At 33.9% G+C, this 27,403-nt stretch overlaps 1 protein-coding gene across 1 annotated transcript; it reads right to left on the bottom strand.

The window, feature by feature from the left end:
* Positions 1-24,549: 24,549 nt before the first annotated feature.
* Positions 24,550-25,547, bottom strand: LOC139862777 (caffeoylshikimate esterase-like). Its single transcript, XM_071851409.1, has one exon. It carries the CDS (start codon positions 25,540-25,542, stop codon positions 24,607-24,609), a length of 936 nt encoding a protein of 311 aa, XP_071707510.1. The 5' UTR covers positions 25,543-25,547; the 3' UTR covers positions 24,550-24,606.
* Between the last annotated feature and the right edge of the window lie 1,856 nt (positions 25,548-27,403).

Genomic DNA, 27,403 nt, shown 5'->3' with positions numbered 1-27,403 from the left:
ACATAAAAATTCGCATGAATCTCAACTCACAAATCAAAGAAGTTCAACGAGAAGCACTTACTAAAGAAAATATAGGAAATGAAATAATGAAGAAGTATGAGAAGCAACTCGTTATGCGGGAAGATGGAATTCGATATTTTGCAAATCGTATTTGGGTACCAAAGTTGGGTGGATTAAGGAAGTTGATATTGAACGAGGCACATAAGACAAGATATTCGATACATCCTGGAGTTGGAAAGATGTACCAAGATCTTAAGACACATTATTGGTGGCCTAATTTAAAGACAGACGTTGCAACATATGTTGGGGAGTGTTTAACTTGTTCTAAGGTCAAAGCAGAACACCAGAAGCCGTTAGGGTTACTTCAACAACCAGAAATCCCAGAATGGAAATGGGATGGTATTACCATGGATTTCATCACGAAGTTACCAAAGACTGCCTGGGGATACGACACCATTTGGGTGATTGTTGATCGTCTCACCAAGTCTGCACATTTCTTGCCTATAAAGGAAACGGATAGGATGGAGAAACTATTACGATTGTATATAAAGGAAATTGTTTCAAGGCATGGAATACCTATTTCCATTATATCTGATCGTGATAGTAGATTTACCTCAAAGTTCTGGCAATCACTACAGGCGGCACTAGGAACTCGTTTGGATATGAGCACCGCATATCATCCGCAAACCGACGGGCAGAGTGAAAGAACAATTCAGACTCTTGAAGACATGCTCAGGGCATGTGTGATCGATTTTGGAAACGGATGGGATAAATATCTACCATTAGCAGAATTCTCGTATAATAATAGTTATCATGCGAGCATTAAAGCTGCACCATTCGAAGCATTGTACGGAAGGAAGTGTAGATCTCCTATCTGTTGGAATGAAGTAGGAGATCGACAATTAACTGGTCCCGAGATCATACATGAAACTACTGAAAAGATAGTACAAATCAAGGAGAGATTGAAAACAGCCCGTAGTCGCCAAAAGAGCTACGCCGATGTCCGAAGGAAACCATTAGAGTTTCAGATCGGTGACATGGTTATGTTAAAGGTGTCACCATGGAAAGGTGTAATACGTTTTGGAAAAAGGGGTAAACTGAACCCAAGATATGTAGGCCCGTTCAAGATCATCGAACGCATTGGACCGGTAGCTTATCGACTCGAGTTACCGCAACAACTCGCCGGAGTACATAATACTTTTCACGTCTCAAACCTTAAGAAGTGTCTTGCAAAGGAAGACCTCACCATTCCTCTTGAAGAAATCCATGTCGACGAGAAACTACAATTCGTCGAAGAACCAATCGAAATCATGGACCGTGAAGTTAAACAGCTCAAGCAGAGCAACATACCGATCGTTAAGGTTCGTTGGAATGCTCGAAGGGGTCCCGAGTTTACTTGGGAATGAGAGGATCAGATGAAACAACAGTATCCACACTTGTTTCTCGATGACGCAAAATAGGTACAATTTTAAAATTTCGGGACGAAATTTATTTAACGGGTAGGTACTGTAATGACCCGCACTTTTTCGATCGTTCTATACTTATAAGAATAATATTTACATAAATTAAACCTTACCAACATGATAAGCAATCCAAATTGATGAGATTTATGTTTTTGAAAAGAGTTTACACAACGTTTGACCGTCTAGTTTGACCGATGATATCACGAACTATACAATATATGATAATTAAACGTTTGTGTATATATATGTATATATACATATTTAACATGATTAATGAATGTTTTAATACCTCATTTTGTATTAATAATAATAAGTTATAAGTATGTTTTGAAACTACTAACTTAAGTTTTCAAAACGATAACCATACGTAACGTTATTTGACATAAATACTTATAATCTATAATGTTTATACATATATCGTATAAGTAATGTATTTAATCACTTTTAAGGACTTAAATACATAAAACCATATAAGTGTATTCACAAAAGATAGCTATATTTGAATCCTCATTCCATTTTTCACAAAATTTCTATACGTATATCTAGAGTATAAGTACTCGTATCATACCTAGCTTCTATACGTATTTACTATTGGTATATACACATCAAATCACCACCAACCAGCCCTTGTTCAATGCCTTATGTATAAGGTAATTGCTTTTGTATGATTGTTTGACAAATACACAAGATTACAAACTAAAATTTTGTCCATGATCACCTTAAAATCACGTTTTTAAGGGAGGTAGGAGTATCATCATTTTGATTCATTTTCACTTCAATTATCTTAGCTAAAACACACACTCTTTCTTAACCTTTAAACTCCATAAACATTCAGCAAAGTTCCATGAAGATCTAGCTTCAAAAACCTTACTTAATCACCATAAGAAAACTCTTACAACAACACTTCAAGAAATCCTTCCAAGAACACAAACTTACTTCCAATCTTTCATCCAATTCCATCACCCTTTTGGTTCTAGCTTTTTACTCCTCTTTTACAGAAACCTTGTCTAAGGAACTTGAGGTAGTAACTATGTTCATAACCTTATTCGATTCATATATATATAGCTATCTTATTTTGTGGTATAAGATTTTAACAACAAGAACATAGTTTGAATATTTTCAAACTTGTTTGCAAACTAAATAGATCCTTCTAACTTAACTTTTAAAATACTTCAAGACCTGTAATATAACTTAAATATATGTTAACTTAACAAGGTATAACTTGGTTTTTCAAAGATTACCTTAAAAACTGTTTTTACGACGTCGGAGTGTAACCGGGGGCTGTTTTGGGTTGGATAATTAAAAACCATCTTAAACTTTGAATTGGAGGTTTATTTTCTGGAAAAATGATTTTTACTATGAATATGATAACACATAAAAATTTCATGATTTAATTCAAACTATAAGTATTTTTAGAAAAATGGTCATTAAATGATATTTTTGTAACAAAAAAATGATTAACTTCATAAGTTTCAACAAAGTTTCACCTATGACCTGTGATTTCGAATACAAACTAAGGTATTTACAGTTCATAGTCTTAAAGAGGGACTCGATCCAAGGAGATGGCAAGTTGAATCAACGAAAACGGAGTTGTAACGAAGAAACTATGACCAAAACGAGATCGGATATCTAAGACTAGTTTAGCTACGAAAATAATTGGAGAAAATTAAATAAATCACATCTTTTTAAAATAACATGATATTTTATATATATGTACTCATAATTTAATTTTATATGGTTCAGGATCACCCGTAAACAATACGAGAAGATTAATCATAAGATCCCATGATTGTATGCAACACGTCATTTGACAACACCGGTACTTTATGTACGCAACACGTCATTTGACAACACCGGTACCGTGGGTCAAGATTAATCTCGACCAATACATATACGATGGGGGTTTTATTTATTTCATTGCGGGTTTATTAAATATCTAAATATGAACCATTAAAATTGAATTACTAACAACGAACTGCTAACTACGGACTAAGGAAATATTGAAAGTATTAAAAGTATTATAAGTATATATATGTGACGTTTGTTTAAAAAGAAAAGGTTTTGATATATTATGTATGGATAGGTTCGTGATATCAACCGGAGATCAAGTCAAATTATATATATCTTCAAGACGAAAGTGAGTATATAGTCCCACTTTTAAACTCTAAATATTTCGGGATGAGAATACATGTATTTTATGTTTTACGTTATGGACACAAGTAACTGAAAAATATATTCTACGTTGAGTTGTACCACTGGCATACTTCCCTGTAGCTTGGTAACTAATATTTACAGCGGTATTGTAAACGCGAATCCTGTTGATAGATCTATCGGGCCTGACAACCCCAACCGGACTGGACGACCAGTATTCAACGGTTGCACAGTACTTCGTTTTGTGACTACACTTGGTACAGTGTAGTAAGATTTCATATTAAAGGGAATATGCGACGTGATTAAATGTTAAGTATGGTTACCAAGTGCTCAACCACTTAGAATATTTTTATTAAAACGTTTATATATGAAATCTTGTGGTCTATATATATGTATATTGCTGCCGGCATTAAACCTATATCTCACCAACTTTATGTTGACGTTTTAAGCATGTCTATTCTCAGGTGATAATTAGAAGCTTCCGCTGCAACATGTTGAATTCAAACAAGATCTTGAGTATGCATATTTGTGTCAAAAATAAAACTGCATATCGGAGGATTTGTAATGTAAAATATGCTAGAAATCGTATTGTTATCATCACATGTAAAGTTTGTAAGTCTAAGATTATCGCTAAACGATAATCATCTTTATTTTGTCTAAAGCTTGTATCAAAATAAGAATTATGGTTTGTAATGTAAAATATATGCAGTTGTTCTTTTAAAAATGTCGCATATAGAGGTCAATACCTCGCAATGAAATCATACGTTATCTAACACGTTCTTATGGTTAAGGACGGGTTATGACAGGTTAGTCGAGTGTTTTTAAGTTGTATAAGTCATTCTTTTTCTTTCTTATTTTTCGACACCTTTTCTTTTTCAACCCTTTTCTTTTTCGACCTTTTTCGACGCGCTCTTTTTCTTTCTTATTTCTCGCAATTCTAGTTTTAGGACATAGATTTTTATTCTACTTCTTATCTAAATTTTTTAAAATTACGAAACTTTATTTTAAGTGGTTAAATTGATAGACATCAAAATTTTCTGGTTCGTAGTAATAGTTGGATTTGTACGTGGACCGGGTTATTGGAGCCAAACAGTACTCAATTATATTGAGACCAAACGAATCCTGCCTCTCTGCTGCATCTTTTGGCTATTCGAAACGTGAGCAAAATCAGAAAAGTCTATTAATTGGATAACTTATATAATTTTTCTTTCCTTTTAAAAAACTAATAGGATATTCAGTGAATGCACCGAGCAAGACGTTCACCACCTTTTGTACGTTCACCACCTGTAACTAGATCAAGACATCTAGCTAATATTACTGCCGTTAATTTTTGTTTAGAATCGTCATCCAGTCGACCAAGTACTCCAATTCAAATTTCCGATAATCCATTTTTTGAACCCGACCTCACAATTGAGAATCCGGAGAATATTCAGGGACAATTCATAGATCCTGAACCATTAATTTTTCCTCCGGAACCACCAATCATTCAAACAGAGGTTGTTGAGGAACGAACCATTAAATCAGAATCCTCTAGTGATTCCGATTCAACAAATTCAATTATGGAGAATCTGGAACCTTTAAGTATGGAAGACCGAATGAGAGCTAAACGCACTGGCCAAGGTCACGTAATTACTCATCCAGACATTAATGCGCCAGATTATGAAATCAAAGGACAAATTATACACATGGTGACTAATCAATGCCAATTTAGTGGTGCGCCAAAGGAAGATCCAAACGAACATCTTCGTACCTTTAATAGGATCTGCACACTATTTAAAATAAGAGAAGTTGAGGATGAACAGATATATCTCATGTTATTTCCCTGGACTTTAAAGGGAGAAGCCAAAGATTGGTTGGAATCGTTACCTGAAGGGGTGATTGATACATGGGATGTTTTAGTTGAAAATTTTCTTAAACAATTCTTTCCGGCATCTAAAGCCGTAAGACTTCAAGGAGAAATTGTTACGTTCACACAGAAACCAAATGAAACTCTATATGAGGCGTGGACTAGATTTGGAAAGTTATTGAGAGGATGTCCGCAACATGGTTTAGACACCTGTCAAATAGTACAAATATTCTACCAAGGATGCGACATCACTACAAGGAAAGACATAGATATAGCAGCTGGTGGTTCTATTATGAAGAAAACCGAAACTGATGCTTATAAAATTATTGATAACACTGCTTCCCACTCACATGAGTGGCACCAAGAAAAAGATATCGTTAGATCATCTAAAGCAGCTAGAGCCGATTCTAGCCATGACTTAGATTCCATTTCCGCAAAAATAGATGCTGTCGAGAGACGAATGGAAAAGATGACTAAAGATATACACTCAATACGAATGAGTTGTGAGCAGTGTGGAGGACCACATTTGACAAAAGATTGTCTCAGTATTGAGCTAACAATGGAACAAAGAGAGAATATTTCATACATAAACCAAAGGCCTGGAAATAATTATCAGAATAATTATCAACCGCCAAGACCAATTTACAATCAAAACCAGAACTATAACCGAAATATTCCATACAACAACCAACAAGGTCCTAGTAATCAACAAGTATCCAATAATACTTACAACCAGCAAAGACCTAATTTTCAAAACAAACCACCACAAACCGATGATAAAAAACCGAATTTAGAAGATATGATGACAAAGCTAGTTGAAACTCAAACACAGTTTTTCACATCTCAAAAACAAACCAATGAACAAAATGCTCAAGCATTTAGAAATCAACAAGCTTCTATTCAAAACTTGGAACAAGAAGTAAGTATCCTAGCAAGGTTAATAGGTGAAAGAAAACCGGGAAGTTTACCTAGTGATACAAATGCTAACCCCCGGAATGAAACAGCTAAAGCCATTACTACAAGAAGTGGTACAACACTTAAACCACCTGAAATACCTGTAATTTCCGATGAAGCTATTCCTACTCCACAAGAACCACAACCTGAACAAGATAAGGAAATAGAACCGGTAGTTGAAAAGGTTAATGAAGATAATACAGTTAAGGATAAACCTTATGTTAAACCATACCAACCACCACTTCCTTACCCAAGTAAATTGAAAAAAGAGAAACTTGAAGCCGAGTAATCCAAATTCTTGGATATGTTTAAACAGATAAATGTAAATCTTCCTTTCATTGATGTGATTTCAGGAATGCCTAGATATGCTAAATTTCTGAAAGATCTAATATAGAATGGAAAGAAAATGGAAGAACTCTCGGCTGTTACTATGAATGCTAATTGTTCAGCAGTGCTGTTGAATAAGATACCAAAAAAACTATCTGATCCAGGAAGTTTCACAATTTCATGTTTTCTGGGTAGTCTTAGTTCAATAGAAGTATTGGCAGACTTAGGTGCTAGTATAAATTTAATGCCGTATTCACTATACGCTAAACTACACCTTGGAGAATTGAAACCAACATGAATAAGCATACAACTAGCCGATCGATCAATAAAATATCCTAGAGGGATAATGGAAAACATGCTAGTTAAAGCTGGTACTTTAGTATTTCCAGTAGATTTTGTTGTTCTGGACATGGAAGAAGATTCACAAGTTCCTCTCATATTAGGAAGACCATTCTTAAACACGGCTAAAGCAATGATAGACGTGTTTGGTAACAAACTGACCCTAAGTATAGAGGACGAGAGTGTTACCTTTTCAGATGATAGAGCAATGCAACAACCACAATCTGCAGATGATACATGTTATTATATTCAAACTATAGTTTCACATGCAGAATTGTTAGAAGAATTTCCAGAATTACAAGGAACAGGAGAATGTTCTTTAGGAGAAGGTACTGAACCAATTGATGAAGCTAAAATGTTAGCTACACTAATGGCTAATGGATATGAACCAACAACAAAAGAAATTCAAATGCTAAAAGAAGAAGACAGATATCGATATAAATCATCGATAAAAGAACCTCCGACATTAGAGTTAAAGCCACTTCCAAACTATTTGGAATACACTTATTTACATGGTGAATCTGAATTACCTGTAATAATATCGTCTTCTCTTACTAAAAATGAGAAATCACAACTCATTTCTGTGTTGAAAGCTCATAAACCAGCCATTGCATGGAAGATTCATGATATTAAAGGAATAAGTCCTTCGTATTACACACATAAAATCCATATGGAAGAAGGTCATAAAATGTATGTGCAACGCCAACGAAGACTAAATCCTAATATGCAAGATGTAGTTAAGAAAGAAATTATTAAACTGCTAGATGCAGGTTTAATTTATCCAATTTCTGATAGTCCATGGGTAAGCCCAGTTCAATGCGTGCCTAAGAAGGGTGGCATGACTGTCATTACAAATGAGAAAAATGAGCTTATTCCTACTAGGACTGTAACAGGATGGCGTGTGTATATTGATTATAGAAAATTAAATGACGCCACCAGAAAAGATCACTTTCCCTTACCTTTTATTGATCAAATGTTGGAAAGATTAGCCGGAAATAGTTACTATTGTTTTCTTGATGGATTTTCCGGATATTTTCAAATTCCAATAGCACCCAAGGACCAAGAGAAAACCACATTCACGTGCCCTTATGGTACTTTTGCTTACAAACGCATGCCATTTGGACTTTGCAATGCCCCTGCAACCTTTCAAAGGTGCATGATGGCGATTTTTCACGACATGATAGAAGAATGCATGGAAGTTTTCATGGATGACTTTTCAGTCTTCGGTGATACATTTGAATCATGTCTAGCTAATCTTGAACGAATGCTGATTAGATGCGAACAATCAAATCTAGTTCTTAATTGGGAGAAATGCCATTTCATGGTTAAAGAAGGCATCGTTCTTGGACATAAAATTTTAAAAGAAGGAATTGAAGTGGATAGAGCTAAAGTAGATGTAATTGCTAAACTTCCACATCCCACCAATGTTAGAGGAGTTAGGAGTTTTCTAGGGCATGCCGGTTTTTACCGACGTTTCATAAAAGATTTTTCTAAAATTGCCACCCCTATGAATAAACTCCTAGAAAAGGATGCTCCATTCATCTTTTCAGATGAATGTATCAAATCTTTTAATATTCTTAAAGAGAAACTCACTAATGCGCCGATCATGATAACACCAAATTGGAATCTACCATTTGAACTAATGTGCGATGCAAGTGATTTTGCAATGGGAGCCGTTTTAGGACAAAGGATTGAAAAACGATTTCAACCTATTTATTATGCTAGTAAAACGTTACAAGGAGCACAAATGAATTACACAACTACTGAAAAAGAACTCCTTGCTATTGTCTTTGCTTTTGACAAATTTCGTTCATATCTTGTTGTAGCTAAAACGGTGGTCTATACCGACCATTCTGCTCTTAGATACCTATTTTCGAAACAAGATGCTAAACCACGATTAATCCGATGGATCTTACTCTTACAAGAGTTCGATATTGAAATCCGAGATAAAAGAGGAGCAGAAAATCTCGCCGCTGATCATCTTTCTCGTCTTGAAAATCCCGACTTAGAAGTTCTAAATGAATCGGCCATACAATACAACTTTCCTGATGAATATCTATTGAAGATAGATTATAATGAAATTCCATGGTTTGCAGACTATGCAAACTACTTAGTATGTGGATTCCTTGAAAAAGGATTGTCGTACCAAAAACGAAAGAAATTCTTTAGTGATATAAAACACTATTTCTGGGAAGATCCACATCTGTTTAAAAGTTGTCCCGATGGAATAATACGCCGATGTGTATTCGGAGATGAAGCTAGTAAAATCTTAAACCATTGTCACACAGGACCAACAGGAGGACATTATGGGCCTCAACTCACAGCAAGAAAAGTTTATGATGCTGGATTCTATTGGCCTACAATTTACAAAGACGCACACTTTCTTTGCAAATCCTGTGATGCTTGTCAAAGGGCCGGAAAAATAAATCAACGTGATAAAATGCCACAAAATGTCATTCAAGTATGTGAAGTATTTGACATTTGGGGTATTGACTTTATGGGTCCATTTCCAAAATCTCATAATAATCTCAACATTCTCGTTGCCATTGTTTATGTATCTAAATGGGCGGAAGCACAAGCTCTCCCAACTAACGATGCACGAGTTGTAGTCAACTTTTTAAAACGTCTTTTTGCAAGGTTTGGAACACCGAAAGCTTTAATAAGTGATCGGGGAACTCATTTCTGTAATAATCAACTTGAGAAAGTTCTTAAAAGATATGGAGTAACTCATAAAATCTCCACTGCATATCATCCACAAACAAGTGGACAAGTTGAAAATTCCAACCGAGCTTTAAAACGTATTCTAGAGAAAACCGTAGGATCAAATCCGAAGGAATGGTTCATAAAATTGGAGGATGCACTCTGGGCTTTTAGAACAGCCTACAAAACTCCAATTGGAACCACACCTTTTAAACTCGTTTATGGAAAAGCATGTCATCTTCCAGTAGAAATTAAACACAAAGCATTTTGGGCTTTGAAAACATGTAATCTTGATTTACATGAAGCTGGACATCTACGATTAAGTTAACTAAATGAATTAGAAGAATTAAGACATGAAGCATACGAAAATTAGTTAATCTATAAGGAAAGAATGAAGAATGAAGAAACTTTATAAACGGATTCACGATGCTAAGATTAAAGGAAATTTAAGTTATGTAACCGATTAATATCCAATTTATCGTCAAAAGAAAAGGCGATGTTAGTTGAATTTGTGAAAGTTACAGAGGAAATCAACAAATGGATTGAAGTAAAGGTCAAAGATATACAAGTTGTTGATGATTCAATTGAAAATAATGTTAATCACAATTTCAACTAAGTGTATGTAACACCCTAGGCAAATCTCACATCGCCCACGAACATGAGTGATCATGGGATTATAAGGTAATACTCACGCTTAAATGACACAACGCGTTTTGAGATCACAGGTTGAGTAGAAGTGAGAGTACGTTGTGGTTAAGCGTGCTCAGGTAAGAGCACTACCAGGATGGGTGACCTCTTGGGAAAGTGCTTCTCGTGTGTGGTCGCCAAGAAAAAGCCGTGCGCCTGCGGGCAAAGCGGACAATATTGTGGTCCTGTTAAGCTGGGGTGTTACAGAATGGTATCAGAGCCACTCATGTGCCGTTGGGGGTGGTGGGGCAAACCTCATCGAGGACGATGAGTCCCTAAGGGGGGGTGAATGTAACACCCTAGGCAAATCCCACATCGCCCACGAACATGAGTGATCATGGGATTATAAGGTAATACTCACGCTTAAATGACACAACGCGTTTTGGGATCACAGGTTGAGTAGAAGTGAGAGTACGTTGTGGTTAAGCGTGCTCAGGCGAGAGCACTGCTAGGATGGGTGACCTCCTGGGAAAGTGCTTCTCGTTTGTGGTCGCCAAGAAAAAGCCGTGCGCCTGCAGGCAAAGCGGACAATATTGTGGTCCTGTTAAGCTGGGGTGTTACAGTGTAGGGAGGTTTATGTATTTCTGTTAGAATTAGATTTTCTGTTTTTGTGTAGTTCTCGAAAATGGAACCTGAATGGTCTTTCCCTAGCAGACCCTAAAGAACTAGTCTTCTCCCCCCATTCTGAATTTTTATTTTTTTTAGGTTTTACGAAATGAAGACTTCCTGTGAACTAAACCATGGTCTAATGCTACACGCTTTGATCACTAAACGTAATAATGACACACTTCCGAGTGAAATAGTATCAGTAATCAGAGAAAAATTGGATGGAGTAAGAAAAGAATCCAGATGCGAAGATAATAAGTTACAATTTGGTAAAGGAAAATCAAAATCCGCAGCAAAAAGAAGAGCACGACACCTTAAAAGATGTCACAAATGCGGAAAATGGTCACATGGAGGTAAATGTTCAAATAATCAAACCTATTCAAACACCGAATTTGTTACTTTATGCAGAGACGGACCGTTCATATGTTTAGAAGAAAAAACACTGAATGCTCGAGGTTACGCCTATGTAGCCATGGAAAACCAATTAAACCGACTATCTTATGAGTGAGATAGATCGTATCACTAAGAATACTATCTCACAGGTAAGTCTGTACAGTTTTTATTTTTTTATTTTCATTTTTAACCTTTTGATAATAAACGCTAATTTGTTCGCTATAAAGTATTAAACTGGTATTCGATGAAATTAGGTTTGGCGACCGAAATTATTGATATCATTCAAAAATTTATTACATCACTGCGAAATTTAACGTTTATTCTTAAGGTATAAATATCTTTAATCAATCAACACAAAATATTTCAAAAATTCGTCATGAGTTAAATTAGGTCATGGAACCGAAATTACTTTACCGAAAAGAGGGGCGCATATTTTTGATAATATTTGATTGATTAAAGTGGGATAAAAGCCAAAAAGATTTTTAATTTTATTTTTACCATGTTTTTAAAATTAATATATAAATATTAATTTAATATTGTAAACTTATTTAAAATTGTAAATATTTGAATATTTAATATAGGTTTGTATGTATAAAAACAAAAATATAAATTAAGTTTGGTGTGAATTTTTAATTTTATGCATTTTAAATTTAAGTTTGGTGTGAATTTAAAAACAAAAATTTACTTTATTTTGCTAAGTTAAAAATATGATTTTTAAAATTCGTCGTGAGTTGAAGACTAGGTCGTTGAACTGAAATTGCTATACCCGAGGGAGTGACGAGAACTTTTATTATCATTATTTTTAATCTTATTGAATTAAAGTATGTCAAAAACATTAAAAAACTAAAAAAATCTAAGCTTTTAAAACAATCGCTTGAAAAAAGACAAATTTTAAAATTTTGTCGAGGGACGGACTAGGACATCGTTCCGAAACGACCTCGTCCTAAAACAAAGGAAAAAAAAATTTTAAATTTATTTTAATTAATTGTTTTATAAGTTAAGGTTTTTATAAATAAAAAAAAGGCCGCGACTCGCGGAGTTTGAAAGAAGCAAACACCGCAAGTCGCGGAGGATACAAAATACAGAAAAAAAAAATAAAACGGCCAGAACAGATCAGTTGCACCCACAACCACACTCCAAACTGCGAAAAAACCCGAAAATACACACACAAACACATCTCAAATTCGCAATTTTTGACCGTTTTTCATCAAATCTTTCACAAAATCATGTTGAGAAGAATGCTATCAAGGAATTACTCAAGAAAAATGACTGAAAGGGGTGAATCTTCATCCCAAGCTCGCAATGCTCCTCCTGAGAATGCGGAACAACAGGATGTTGATAGCTATTACAAACAAGATATACCTCACCCAGTTATGACATTTTCAGATATGCACGTGGAAAATTTGCACCCAAACTTGAGAATAGACAGATGTTGGATAGATTATCCAAAATACCAAAGGGCCTTGCATTCTCTTCATTCTAAAGTTGTTGAAGTACCTAGGGTAATAGAATGGGCACCGTTAGAAGCTGTAGAATTGGCCGAGCCAATTAGGGAATTACTTACACAGAGGTATGGTAATTCTACTTTTAACGATTGGGTACGATTATTCAACATGCGTAGACCTGTATATAAAGTATGGTGTGAAGAATTATTGTGTAGTATAGAAATAAATGATCGGGTAGCTAGTTTAACCGATCGATCTTTTATTAGATTTTTGTTAGGAGGTTCGATGCGCCACATGTCTCTACTAGACATGGCTCAGGCCTTACGTATATATACACCTGAGGAGCTAGCATCTGCCGATTGTCGAGGGTTGATATTAAATGGTAGAAAAATTGAGGAAAATTTTGATACGCATGGTGTATGGAGTCAAATGACTAGCCATCACCGATTTAAAGGGGGAAATTACTCTTATTTGGATATAGATAGAGCAGAGTTAAGAGTAATTCATAGGTTTTTAGCCAATTCAATTACACAACGAGTTAAGAATAAGGAAAAGGTAAATGAACAGGATTTGTTTTACCACATGTGTAATCGAGACCCACAAAGCGCTGTAAGTATACCTTATTGTGTGGGTTATTATTTATCAGCTATGGTTAGGGGCATGAGACGACACAGTATAATAGGAGGTGGTATATTTATTACTTTAATTGCTGAATATCTCGGTGTGGATATAAGTCGGGGGAATTATTAATCGAAGAACCAGAACCCCGCGATACAATTAGTTTAAATGTATATCATGGTGTAAAGGTTTTGAAAAGGCGAAATAACGCCGCAGTAAGATATAATGGAAGACATTCACAGGTTGAGAGAAATCAACAGCCAGGTAATGTGGGAGGGGGAAATGAAATGACAGAAATGCAAAGGTTTATAGCTTCACAAGAGTATGAAAATGCTAGACATCGAGCATTTGAAGATTGGCAAGTTCATCAAAACCAAATCATAGCTCATTGCCAACATGTAGGTAGAAACTATATTCCTACTCCATCGCCCGTATTTCCTCCCTGGTCTATAGAGATCCAACCACCGTATCCTACTTATAACCCAGCTGAAGCATTTTATAACACATATGGTTATGCATGGAACCCCTACTGGTATCAGTAACAACCCTAGTTTATTTAGTTTTATTTATTTTATTTTTTTAATGTTACTACATTTAGCACTTATGTTAATATTGTAATAGTTTTTATAATTTTCTAACTTTTATTATTAGATTTTAATAATTTTTGAATGTGAGGTAATATACCAAACTTCAAAAATATGTATATATGTTTGCAGTTTATCTTATGTACACAACAGGGTAAAACAACGCATTTTCAAAAACTGGCATTAAGTTCAGCAAAAGCAACTAATTTTGAGGACAAGATGCAAAATAAATGTGATATAACAACAAGACGGAATGAACAAATGATGTGCACCATTTATCATTCAGCAAACAAACGCCAATATGTTTGGAAACTTTGGTAAAATTTAATCATTTTTCTACGCTAATCACCCTCAATAATTTAAATTGGTACTGATTTCTTGCAAATGAGGGCATTGCAAGATCTTAAGTGTGGGAAGGGGTTAAATTCTTTCGGATTTTAATTTTTTTTACTTTATACACTTGGTTATCATTAGAAATACTAGTAACGCAGTAGTTGTATTAGAATCTAGTGCTCTCTGATAATAAAGAACAGCCCTAGTCTTATATACTGACTACCCAATTCTAGTAAAATTTTTCAAAATTTTCAATTAAATGAACTCAAAATCATGTTTATACATATTTATGAATGATAAAACTAGGTTTTAACACCAAAATTAGTGTTACCTCGGAAAGGACATAAATTGAGAAATAAACCAAAATATTAGAATTCATTTAAAATGGAATAGGAAACAATAAAAAGGAAAATAAAAGCCAAGTGTGGGAAAATTTACCAAGTTATTTTAAACATATGTCACATATTTCTGTAACAAATAACTGAAAATACTTTTGCTTTGGACTAAACTAAAAAGTTTTACCCGATTTACTGTAAGAAAGATGGATCTACACGATGAATCAATTCCATTATTTAAAGGAAGTAAAGTCTTCCGAAAAAGACACGCGCTTCTTGATTTAGGTCATGAAGTTGTCGTTCAGACCAGCTGTAGGTTGACGAAAAATCTAGAAAAGTCATCACTAAAATCAGCAGAAAATCCACGGACCTCAGCATTAAACAGGGTCGCCAAGTGGTCAGACTTATCCTAACCATGAGAGGATCTGTCTTGTAAAATGGGGAGGACGCCGTGCAAATTAGCTGGATAAGACTAATGAATCAGATCTCCAGAAAGGATAATCTCCTTAAAGATCAAAAATCAGCTTTTAAGACTGATATTACTCAATCCTTGAGATTGACCTTAAAGATTGAGAATTACAAACTCATAGAATTCAATGATATCTACTCGAGCTTGAACGAGAAAATATTTTGATCAAAAATTACAAACTGATTTGTTTTCTGAAAACCTATTTTCAATGTGTTCATTACCATTGAACGTAAAATCCTAGGAATTCACCTGGAATTCATTAGGTCACCTGAACCAAATCAGGTGTCAACCGTAAGAACGGTGGTTGCATAGCATGGTCAAAGACAGGACCTTGTGCCAGACCAAAAAATTATAAGGGTGAGCTTTACTATTGCTCCTACAAAGGATAGTAATTGCGTCCGACACGTTATAGACCATAATTAAAAGCATGTCAGGGGACATTGCCTTAAACAGTGCTTGTTCAACGCTTTCCTTTACAACCGGACGGTAGTTTACCGAAAGGTAATATACGGAACAAGTAAATTGGATGTGTTGCTTTCCCAATACAAGGTTAGCAAGTGAGTGACACAAAACCACAAGTTTTGAGCTAAAATTTCAAATCTGAAACCCACCAAACCCATAAAAAGAATTTGCAAACACCGGTGAAGAGTTATTCCGAAAAACTTATCTAGGGTAAAAGCTAGATTGAATTTTCAAAAAGATCAAATGTTTTCATAAAGATCCAATTTCTTAATGGATCTAAAGTTTTATAGTCATGTGGACTGTAAACCATATCGTTACTACCATTGTTTATACCGCCGTAAAGAAATCCCTGATGTACAAAGTGTGAAGAATAAAGAAGTGATTCTAGTATTTCAAGACTATATTGCTTGAGGACAAGCAACACTCAAGTGTGGGAATATTTGATAATGCTAAAAACGAACATATATTTCATAGCATTATTCCTCGAGAAAGACAAGCTTTTAGTTGCAATTGTTCTATTTACAAGTGATATTCGTTTAAAAAATAAAAGGTGAAGACAAAAGATAGATTCGACGAATTTTAGACGCAAACGACCAAAAAGCTCAAAAGTACAAAATACAATCAAAGAGGTTCCAATTATTGATAAGAAACGTCTTAGAATTACAAGAGTACAAGATTCAAAACGCAAAGTACAAGATATTAAATTGTACGCAAGGACGTTCGAAAATCCGGAACCGGGACCTGAGCTAACTCTCAACGCTCGACGCAACGGACTAAAAATTACAAGTCAACTATGCACATGAATATAATATAATATATAATTAATTCTTAAAATTAATATATATATTATAATATATTTAAAAATCGTCGGCAAGAAAGGTTCCAAATTAGTGTGAGCTGGAAAAACGAACTCCGCGAGTTGCGGAGTTTGCAGTGCAAAAATTACGCGAGTCGCGGAGCTTTCCTGGACTCAAATCCCTATAAAAGGCAACGCAGTTTGATCGTTTTTAATATCATATAATCTATCTCTCTCTCAATATATACGTAATTATATATATATAATTTAAATTTTAATTTTAATTTTAAATCCTAATAATAAGGGTATGTTAGCGAATGTTGTAAGGGTGTAAGTCGAAATTCTGTCCGTGTAACGCTACGCTATTTTTAATCATTGTAAGTTATGTTTATATTATTTTCATTAATGTCTCGTAGCTAAGTTATTATTATGCTTATTTAATCCTAAGTAATCATGATGTTGGGCTAATTACTAAAATTGGGTAATTGGGCTTTGTACCATAATTGGGGTTTGGATAAAAGAACGACACTTGTGGAAATTAGACTATGGGCTATTAATGGGTTTTATATTAACTAAACAATACCTTGTTAATTTAATATACAAACTTATAATTTGACGTATTTATATATAATCACATACGCTTGACTGGGTACGGTGGGCGGGATATCTATAAATACCAATAATTATTCATTTTACCGGACACGGAACTGGATTAATAGTTAATAGACTTGTTAAAATAGGGGTGAATTACATTCAAGGGTAATTGGTGTAATTGTTAACAAAGTAGTAAAACCTTGGTTTACACGCAGTCGATAACCTGGTGTATTCATTAAACAAAGTATTAAAACCTTATTACAATTCGAATCCCCAATTAGTTGGAATATTTGACTTCGGGAATAAGAATAATTTGACGAAGGCTTTCGCTTTTTATATTTATGACTGATGGACTATTATGGACAAATCCGTATGGACATATTAAATAATCCAGGACAAAGAACAATTAACCCATGGGCATAAAAATAAAATCAACACGTCAAACATCATGATTACGGAAGTTTAAATAAGCATAATTCTTTTATTTCAAATTTAATTTCCTTTATTTTATATTTAATTGCACTTCTAATTATCGCACTTTTATTTATTGTTATTGTATTTAATTGCACTTTTAATTATCGTACTTTTTAATTTTCGCAATTTTATTTTATCGCACTTTTATTTATCGCAATTTCATTATCGTTATTTACTTTACGTTTTAAATTAAGTCTTTTATTTATTTAATATTTTACATTTGGTTTTAACTGCGACTAAAGTTTTAAAATCGACAAACCGGTCATTAAACGGTAAAAACCCCCTTTTTATAATAACAATATTACTTATTTATATATTTGTATTTTTATAAAATAAAACTAATATAGCGTTAAGCTTTACTTTAAAGATTTTTTTTCCCTGTGGAACGAACCGGACTTACTAAAAACTACACTACTGTATGATTAGGTACACTGCCTATAAGTGTTGTAGCAAGGTTTAAGTATATCCATTCTATAAATAAATATATATCTTGTGCAAAATTGTATCGTATTTAATAGTATTTCCTTGTAAAATCTAATAGTATTTTATACCCCTTAGCTTTGACATCAGGATGATATTCCAAAGACTGCTTTTATAACGCGTTACAGTCATTACGAGTTTATGGTTATGCCGTTTGGGTTGACTAACGCACCAGCTGTATTCATGGACCTCATGAACCGAGTGTGTGGACCATACCTTGACAAGTTTGTCATTGTTTTCATCGATGACATACTTATTTACTCGAAGAATGATCAAGAGCACGAAGAACATTTGAGAAAAGTACTAGGGTTGCTGAGGAAAGAAAAACTATACGCTAAGTTTTCAAAGTGTGCATTTTGGTTGGAAGAAGTTCAATTCCTCGGTCACATAGTGAACAAAGAAGGTATTCAGGTGGATCCAGCAAAGATTGAAACTGTTGAAAAGTGGGAAACCCCGAAAACTCCGAAGCATATACGCCAATTCTTAGGACTAGCTAGTTACTACAGAAGGTTCATCCAAGATTTTTTCAGAATAGCAAAACCCTTGACTGCATTAACGCATAAAAGGAGGAAATTTGAATGGAAGGATGAACAAGAAAAGGCGTTTCAATTGTTAAAAAAAAAGTTAACTACAGCACCTATATTGTCATTACCTGAAGGGAATGATGATTTTGTGATATATTGTGACACCTCAAAGCAAGGTCTCGGTTGTGTATTAATGCAACGAATGAAGGTAATTGCTTATGCGTCTAGACAATTGAAGATTCACGAGCAGAATTATACGACGCATGATTTGGAATTAGGCGCGGTTGTTTTTGCATTAAAGACTTGGAGGCACTACTTATATGGGGTCAAAAGTATTATATATACCGACCACAAAAGTCTTTAACACATATTTAACCAGAAACAACTGAACATGAGACAGCGCAGGTGGATTGAATTGTTGAATGATTACGACTTTGAGATTCGTTACCACCCGGGGAAGGCAAATGTGGTAGCCGACGCCTTGAGCAGAAAGGACAGAGAACCCATTCGAGTAAAAGCTATGAATATAATGATTCATAATAACCTTACTACTCAAATAAAGGAGGCGCAACAAGGAGTTTTAAAAGAGGGAAATTTAAAGGATGAAATACCCAAAGGATCGGAGAAGCATCTTGATATTCGAGAAGACGAAATCCGGTATAGGGCTGAAATAATTTGGGTACCAAAATTTAGAGATATGAGAGAAATGGTACTTAGAGAAGCTCATAAAACCAGATACTCAATACACCCTGGAACGGGGAAGATGTGCAAGGATCTCAAGAAACATTTTTGGTGGCCGGTTATGAAATCCGATGTTGCTAAATACGTAGGAGAATGTTTGACGTGTTCCAAGGTCAAAGCAGAGCATCAGAAACCATCAGGTCTACTTCAACAACCCGAAATTCCGAAATGGAAATGGGAAAACATTACCATGGATTTCATCACTAAATTGCCAAGGACTGCCAGTGGTTTTGATACTATTTGGGTAATAGTTGATCGTCTCACCAAATCAGCACACTTCCTGCCAATAAGAGAAGATGACAAGATGGAGAAGTTAACACGATTGTATTTGAAGGAAGTCGTCTCCAGACATGGAATACCAATCTCTATTATCTCTGATAGGGATGGCAGATTTATTTCAAGATTCTGGCAGACATTACAGCAAGCATTAGGAACTCGTCTAGACATGAGTACTGCCTATCATCCACAAACTGATGGGCAGAGCAAAAGAATGATACAAACGCTTGAAGACATGCTATGAGCATGTGTTATTGATTTCGGAAACAGTTGGGATCGACATCTACCGTTAGCAGAATTTTCCTACAACAATAGCTACCATTCAAGCATTGAGATGGCACCGTTTGAAGCACTTTATGGTAGAAAGTACAGGTCTCCGATTTGTTGGAGTGAAGTGGGGGATAGACAGATTACGGGTCCGAAGATAATACAAGAAACTACCGAGAAGATCATCCAAATTCAACAACGATTGAAAACAGCCCAAAGTTGACAAAAGAGCTACGCTGACATTAAAAGAAAAGATATAGAATTTGAAATTGGAGAGATGGTCATGCTTAAAGTTGCACCTTGGAAAGGCGTTGTTCGATTTGGTAAAAGAGGGAAATTAAACCCAAGGTATATTGGACCATTCAAGGTTATTGATCGCGTCGGACCAGTAGCTTACCGACTTGAGTTACCTCAACAACTCGCTGCTGTACATAACACTTTCCACGTCTCGAATTTGAAGAAATCTTTTGCTAAAGAAGATCTCACTATTTCGTTAGACGAAATCCAAATCAACGAAAAACTTCAATTTATCGAAGAACCCGTCGAAATAATGGATCGTGAGGTTAAAAGACTTAAGCAAAACAAAATACCAATTGTTAAGGTTCGATGGAATGCTCATAGAGGACCCGAGTTCACCTGGGAATGAGAAGATCAGATGAAGAAGAAATACCCGCACTTATTTCCAGAAGATACGACAACACCTCCAACTGCTTAAAATTTCGGGACGAAATTTACTTAACGGGTAGATACTGTAGTGACCCGAACTTTTCCATGTTTATATATATTAAATAAAATTGTTATTTACAAGATTAAGTGTTTCCAACATGTTAAGCAATCAAACTTGTTAAGACTTGATTAATTTAAATAGGTTTCATATAGACAATTGACCACCCAAGTTGACCGGTGATTCACGAACGTTAAAACTTGTAAAAACTATATGATGACATATATATGATTATATATATAGTTAACATGATATTACGATAAGTAAGTATCTCATTAGGTATTTTAACAATGTGTTATATACATAAAATTGAGTTTATTGAATTAAGAAACTCGAAACGATATATATAACGATTATCGTTATAACAACGTCTTACTAAATACATATGAATCATATTAAGATATTGATACACTATGTTTAATCATGATAAATGATAAGTAAACATGTCATTAAGTGTATTAACAATGAACTACATATGTAAAAACAAGACTACTAACTTAATGATTTTGAAACGAGACATATATGTAACGATTATCGTTGTAACAACATTTAACTGTATATATATATCATACTAAGATATATTAATATATCATAATATCATAATAATGTAATAATTTAATATCTCTTTAGATATAATAAACAATGGGTTAACAACATTGAACAAGATCGTTAACCTAAAGGTTTCAAAACAACATTTACATGTAACGACTAACGATGACTTAACGACTCAATTAAAATGTATATACATGTAGTGTTTTAATATGTATTCATACACTTTTGAAAGACTTCAAGACACTTATCAAAATACTTCTTCTTAACAAAAATGCTTACAATTACATCCTCGTTCAGTTTCATCAACAATTCTACTCGTATGCACCCGTATTCGTACTCGTACAATACACAGCTTTTAGATGTATGTACTATTAGTATATACACTCCAATGATCAGCTCTTAGCAGTCCATATGAGTTACCTAATACATGTGGGATCCATCATTTGGCAACTAGCATGAAATATCTCATAAAATTATAAAAATATTAGTAATCATTCATGACTTATTTACATGTAAACAAAATTACACATCCTTTATATCTAATCCATATACCGACGACCAAAAACACCTACAAACACTTTCATTCTTCAATTATCTTCATCTAATTGATCTCTCTCAAGTTCTATCTTCAAGTTCTAAGTGTTCTTCATAAATTCTATAAGTTCTAGTTTCATAAAATCAAGAATACTTCCAAGTTTGCTAGCTTACTTCCAATCTTGTAAACTGATCATCCAACCCCAAGAAATCTTTCTTATTTACAGTAATATATCTTTCTAATACAAAGTAATACTCATATTCAAACTTTGATTCAATTTCTATAACTATAACAATCTTATTTCGAGTGGAAATCTTACTTGAACTTGTTTTCGTGTCATGATTCTGCTTCAAGAACTTTCAAGCCATCCAAGGATCCTTTGAAGCTAGATCTATTTTTCTCATTTCCAGTAGGTTTATCCACAAAACTTGAGGTAGTAGTGATGTTCATAACATCATTCGATTCATATATATAAAATTACCTTATTCGAAGGTTTAAACTTGAAATCACTAGAACATAGCTTAGTTAAATCTAAACTTGTTCGTAAACAAAAGTTAATCCTTCTAACTTGACTTTTAAAATTAACTAAACACATGTTCTATATCTATATGATATGCTAACTTAATGATTTAAAACCTGGAAACACGAAAAACACCGTAAAACCGGACATACGCCGTCGTAGTAACACCGCGGGCTGTTTTGGGTTTGATAATTAAAAACTATGATAAACTTTGATTTAAAAGTTGTTCTTCTGGGAAAATGATTTTTCTTATGAACATGAAACTATATCCAAAAATCATGGTTAAACTCAAAGTGGAAGTATGTTTTTCAAAATGGTCATCAAGACGTCGTTCTTTCGACTGAAATGACTACCTCTTACAAAAACGACTTGTAACTTATATTTCTGACTATAAACCTGTACTTTTTCTATTTAGATTCATAAAATAGAGTTCAATATGAAACCATAGCAATTTGATTCACTCAAAACGGATTTAAAACGAAGAAGTTATGGGTAAAACAAGGTTGAATATTTTTTTATTGTTGTAGCTACGGGAAATATTGTAACAATTCTATACAAATCATATCCTAGCTAACTTATATTGTATTATACATGTATTCTAATATATTATGTAATCTTGGGATACCATAGACACGTATGCAAATGTTTTGACATATCATATCGACCCATCTATATATATTATTTGGAACAACCATAGACACTCTATATGCAGTAATGTTGGAGTTAGCTATACATGGTTGAGGTTGATTCCAAAAATATATATACTTTGAGTTGTGATCTAGCCTGAGACGTGTATACAGTGGGTCGTGGATTGGGTCAAGATAATATATATCAATTTATTTCTGTACATTTAACTATGGACAACTAGTTGTAGGTTACTAATGAGGACAGCTGACTGAAAATATTTAAAACATTAAAACGTATTAAAAATATTGTAAATATATTTTGAACATACTTTGATATATATGTACATATTTGTTATAGGTTCGTGAATCGACCAGTGGCCAAGTCTTACTTCCCGACGAAGTAAAAATCTGTGAAAGTGAGTTATAGTCCCACTTTTAAAATCTAATATTTGTGGGATGAGAATACATGCAGCTTTATAAATGTTTTACAAAATAGACACAAGTACATGAAACTACTTTCTATGGTTGAATGATCGAAGCCGAATATGCCCATTTTGCTTGGTAGCCTAAGAATTAGGGAACATCACTAATTTTGAGAATTAGTGCACGCCTAATTGACGCGAATTCTAAAGATAGATCTATTGGGCCTAACGAACTACATCCAAAGTACCGGATGCTTTAGTACTTCGAGTTTTATATCATGTCCGATGGATGTCCCGGAATGATGGGGATATTCTTATATGCATCTTGTCAATGTCGGTTACCAGGTGTTCACCATATGAATGATTTTTATCTTTATGTATGGGATGTATATTGAAATATGAAATCTTGTGGTCTATTATTACAATTTGATAAATATATAGGTTAAACCTATAACTCACTAACATTTTTGTTGACGTTTAAAGCATGTTTATTCTCAGGTGATTATTAAGAGCTTCCGCTGTTGCATGCTAGTATGTGGACAAGATTTGGTGTCAGCATGCTTGTATAATATTGTTTAAAACTGCATTCGAGATTTATTTTGTTGTAACATATTAATATTGTAAACCAATATGTATTGGTAGTGTGTAAGTGTGATATTTTTAGATTATCATTTCTGGATAATCTAGGTGGTGTCTTTTTAACCTTGTCGATAAAATAAAGGTTATGGTTTGTTTTAAAAACGAATGCAGTCTTTGAAAAACGTCTCATATAGAGGTCAAAACCTCGCAACGAAATCAATTAATATGGAACGTTTATAATCGATATGAACGGAACATTTCACAATTGATACTGTTCATAGCTTTTTCCAAATGAACATATATACAATTTGTGTACATTAACAATAGTCTTAAAGACTATCGTTAATAAAAATTCTATCTTTTTTGATAAAACGTAGATAATAATTTGTGGTAACAAATCTTATCAACCATAATAATAATAATAATAATAATAATAATAATAATAATAATAATAATAATAATAATAATAATAATAATAATAATAATAATAATAATTGTAATTGAAATAATAATAATAATAATAATAATAATAATAATAATAATAATAATAATAATAATAATAATAATATATCCAACAAAAGTTTTAAGGTTTACTTTTGTGTTATATATATTTTTTTCTTCAAAATTAAGTAGCAATATTCACTTCAAACGTTTACCTATAATTTGTCTAAAATCTTTAATTCATAACAATAATAATAATAATAATAACAATAATAATAATAATAAACAACTTCATTACACATCGACTAACAAATAACTTCCACTAATAACAATAACAATCAAACTACGAGCATCGATCATTCAACCATGACAATATATCGCCACGAACAAGCTCAACATTCTCATCAGTCTCCCCGAACAACAACGAATGCATCATCCCATCGTAAATCTTCAAACACTTATCGTTACTTTTCGCTTTCTCATACAACTCCTTACTCACTTCAGGATCAGTAACAACATCTGCATTTCCATGCAACACGATAAACGGTAATTCGACTTCATTCAGTTTACTACTCAAATAATCTGTTACTCTTAACAGCTCCACAACCGTCCCCAATCTCGGCTTCCCTGTATACCTCATCGGATTCATTCCCCCAATTCTCCTCTTCTCAACTACTTTAACTGATTTTTCAACCAAATCAGCCGTCGGTACGATCGCTAATGTCGGCGCAAATCGCGATACGAACGTCAAAATCTCCGGAATCGGCCAATTCGGCCTCACTTTATCGGAAATCTTACACATCGGAGCGATCAGTATAGCGCCGTTAAAAAAATTAGGTTTACTAAATTGAATCAACAAACAGATCGCACCGCCCATTGATTCACCGTATAAAAACCTAGGTAAGTTGCCGTAACTTGAATCGATAACGGACGTGAAATAGGATATGAAATCATCAACAACGGCGTTAACATCAGGTACGAATGCTTTGAGACCTTGAGAACGGCCGTGTGATTCCATATCGAGTGCGAAACAAGAGAAACCGTTACTTGCGAGATAAATGGCGGTGGATTGAAAGGTCCAGCTGATGTCGTTGCCGTAACCGTGGACCATACAGATGATGCCACGTGGAGGTTGAGGAGTGATTGGATTCCATGATCTAGTGAATAAAGATAAACCTCTTGGTGAAGTGAAGAAAGATGAAGTGGAAGTGATGTTGTGGAGTTTGTAGTATTCTTCTTCATCAGGTGAGTTTCCCCAATAATATTTTTGTTTCTCCATTTTTATTCTTCTTTCTGTGTACTGGCTTTTAGCTCATGCTTTTGTGGCTTCTATTTATCGATTACATCACACCTTTTCTTTCTAATTAATTTATTATTTATTCATATTAATCTATTATTAAAAACTTGTTCATTTGTTAGTTATTATATAAAAATCAATTACTTTAACTATATAAATACGTCACATTAAGTTGCTAATTTGGTAAAGATACATTTTAATTTTGAGTAAAAGTAATAAAACTAGTATATGACTAACACAAAACTTATCGTCACAAGTCTTTTTGCATGTTGACTTATGACTTGGTCTTAATACATTCTAATAGGAGGTGATTTGTACATAAAATAACTCCATCCATCTATAAAGTACAAACCTTTTGACATATCGGGTTCTTTAATGTATCTTCTATCTATAAACCTATAAAAGTTGACTCCATTTTCCATTAATTAGGTTACTTACCCATGTTCATTACTAAGGTTAGTTATTTAACCACACCACTTACCACACCACCTTATAGTGTATAAATTATGTTATTTATTGAACAACCACACAAAAAAAAAAAACAAAAAAAAACAAAGAAACCCGGACAGTACCTATTATCTATAATTATTTAAAGTAATCAATTATTTATTGAAGACAAAAAAAGAAAAAAGAAAAAAAAGGACACGCATGATTTACATAGTCAAACATATGATGTAACCTTAACCTATGTGAAACATAAAACTAATGGGACCAAACAACCGATGTCGTATTTCATGTTTGTCATCTCCACCGCTTCTTGACAACCACCCACATGCAGATTCCGGCGTCCAACCAACAGGTGTTTAATCACAATCGGTCCTCCTGCTCAACATCAGATCTTTGATTCCCCACCGTTGCTGTCGCATAATGGCCCATCATTTGGAATTGATGGTCTTTCACATTCAAATCCACAACCAAACGGTTAGTTTCATTAATTTGGATCTTAAAACAGTAAGTTATGTTGCAATCGAATTCAATTGACACCCAAAATCTGTCAATATTTATTAATTGTGTTTAATTGGGATAGTCGAATGAACTTAAGGAGTTTCAAGAGTCGCATCAACGATTCAGTTACAGTTTTAATTGAATACCATTTAATCCATCTTTGTAACTCTATGAATGAATTGAATTTACAGGTTTTTAGGCCCCTATATATTGTTGGTATCTAGATTATGGTTATGCATCACTCTCCAAATTACACCAAGTATTCCAATAGCCCAAACTTAACAATCATCCAATCCAGTTGCAAACATGAGTTACGTGTTCCTCAATGAACTTGAGGTTGGCAAGCAAGCTGTGGTCAAGGTTATGATATGCAGAATGTGGGACATGCACACACCATACGGGAAGTATTTGAGTTCAGATTTCATCGCCTCTGATGAAAAGGTATACCATTATCTTTAAATTTTGACATTATTTTTCATATCACATCATACACTTCTGTGTTTTAAAGAATTTTTTGTGATATCATTCATTTGTGTATAAAATAGTCAATGTTGTTGGTTGTTTATATCGTTTTACTTTTTATGTGTAGCAATGCCATTTTGAACATCTAATTTAATTTATTTAATCTATGTTGAAACTTCAGATTAGTTCTATTATTGTATCTGCTTATGATGTATAGTATTGTGGTTTTTGTTTGTAGAATATTTTTAAACATTTTATTTTCACAAAAAAATGGAATTCCTCCCAAATATCTGATGTTTTTCTATTAGATTGTTTGCGTATTTGAATAATGATACTTTTGTCCACATATGGATATGTATGTAAGTTAGTTTGAACTCATATAATTTTACAAAATTTTGAAACTCCTTTTGAGGTCATTCAGTTTACACTTGGAGAT

This window comes from Rutidosis leptorrhynchoides, chromosome 8 (genome assembly GCF_046630445.1).
Source record: "Rutidosis leptorrhynchoides isolate AG116_Rl617_1_P2 chromosome 8, CSIRO_AGI_Rlap_v1, whole genome shotgun sequence".
NCBI lineage: Eukaryota > Viridiplantae > Streptophyta > Magnoliopsida > Asterales > Asteraceae > Rutidosis > Rutidosis leptorrhynchoides.
Note: the sequence above shows the minus strand (reverse complement) of the source record. Positions and strands in the feature narration are given on the sequence as shown.

Excerpts from the sequence above, each read along its gene's own strand:
- LOC139862777 (XM_071851409.1), bottom strand. The coding sequence starts at position 25,542 with ATGGAGAAACAAAAATATTATTGGGGAAACTCACCTGATGAAGAAGAA.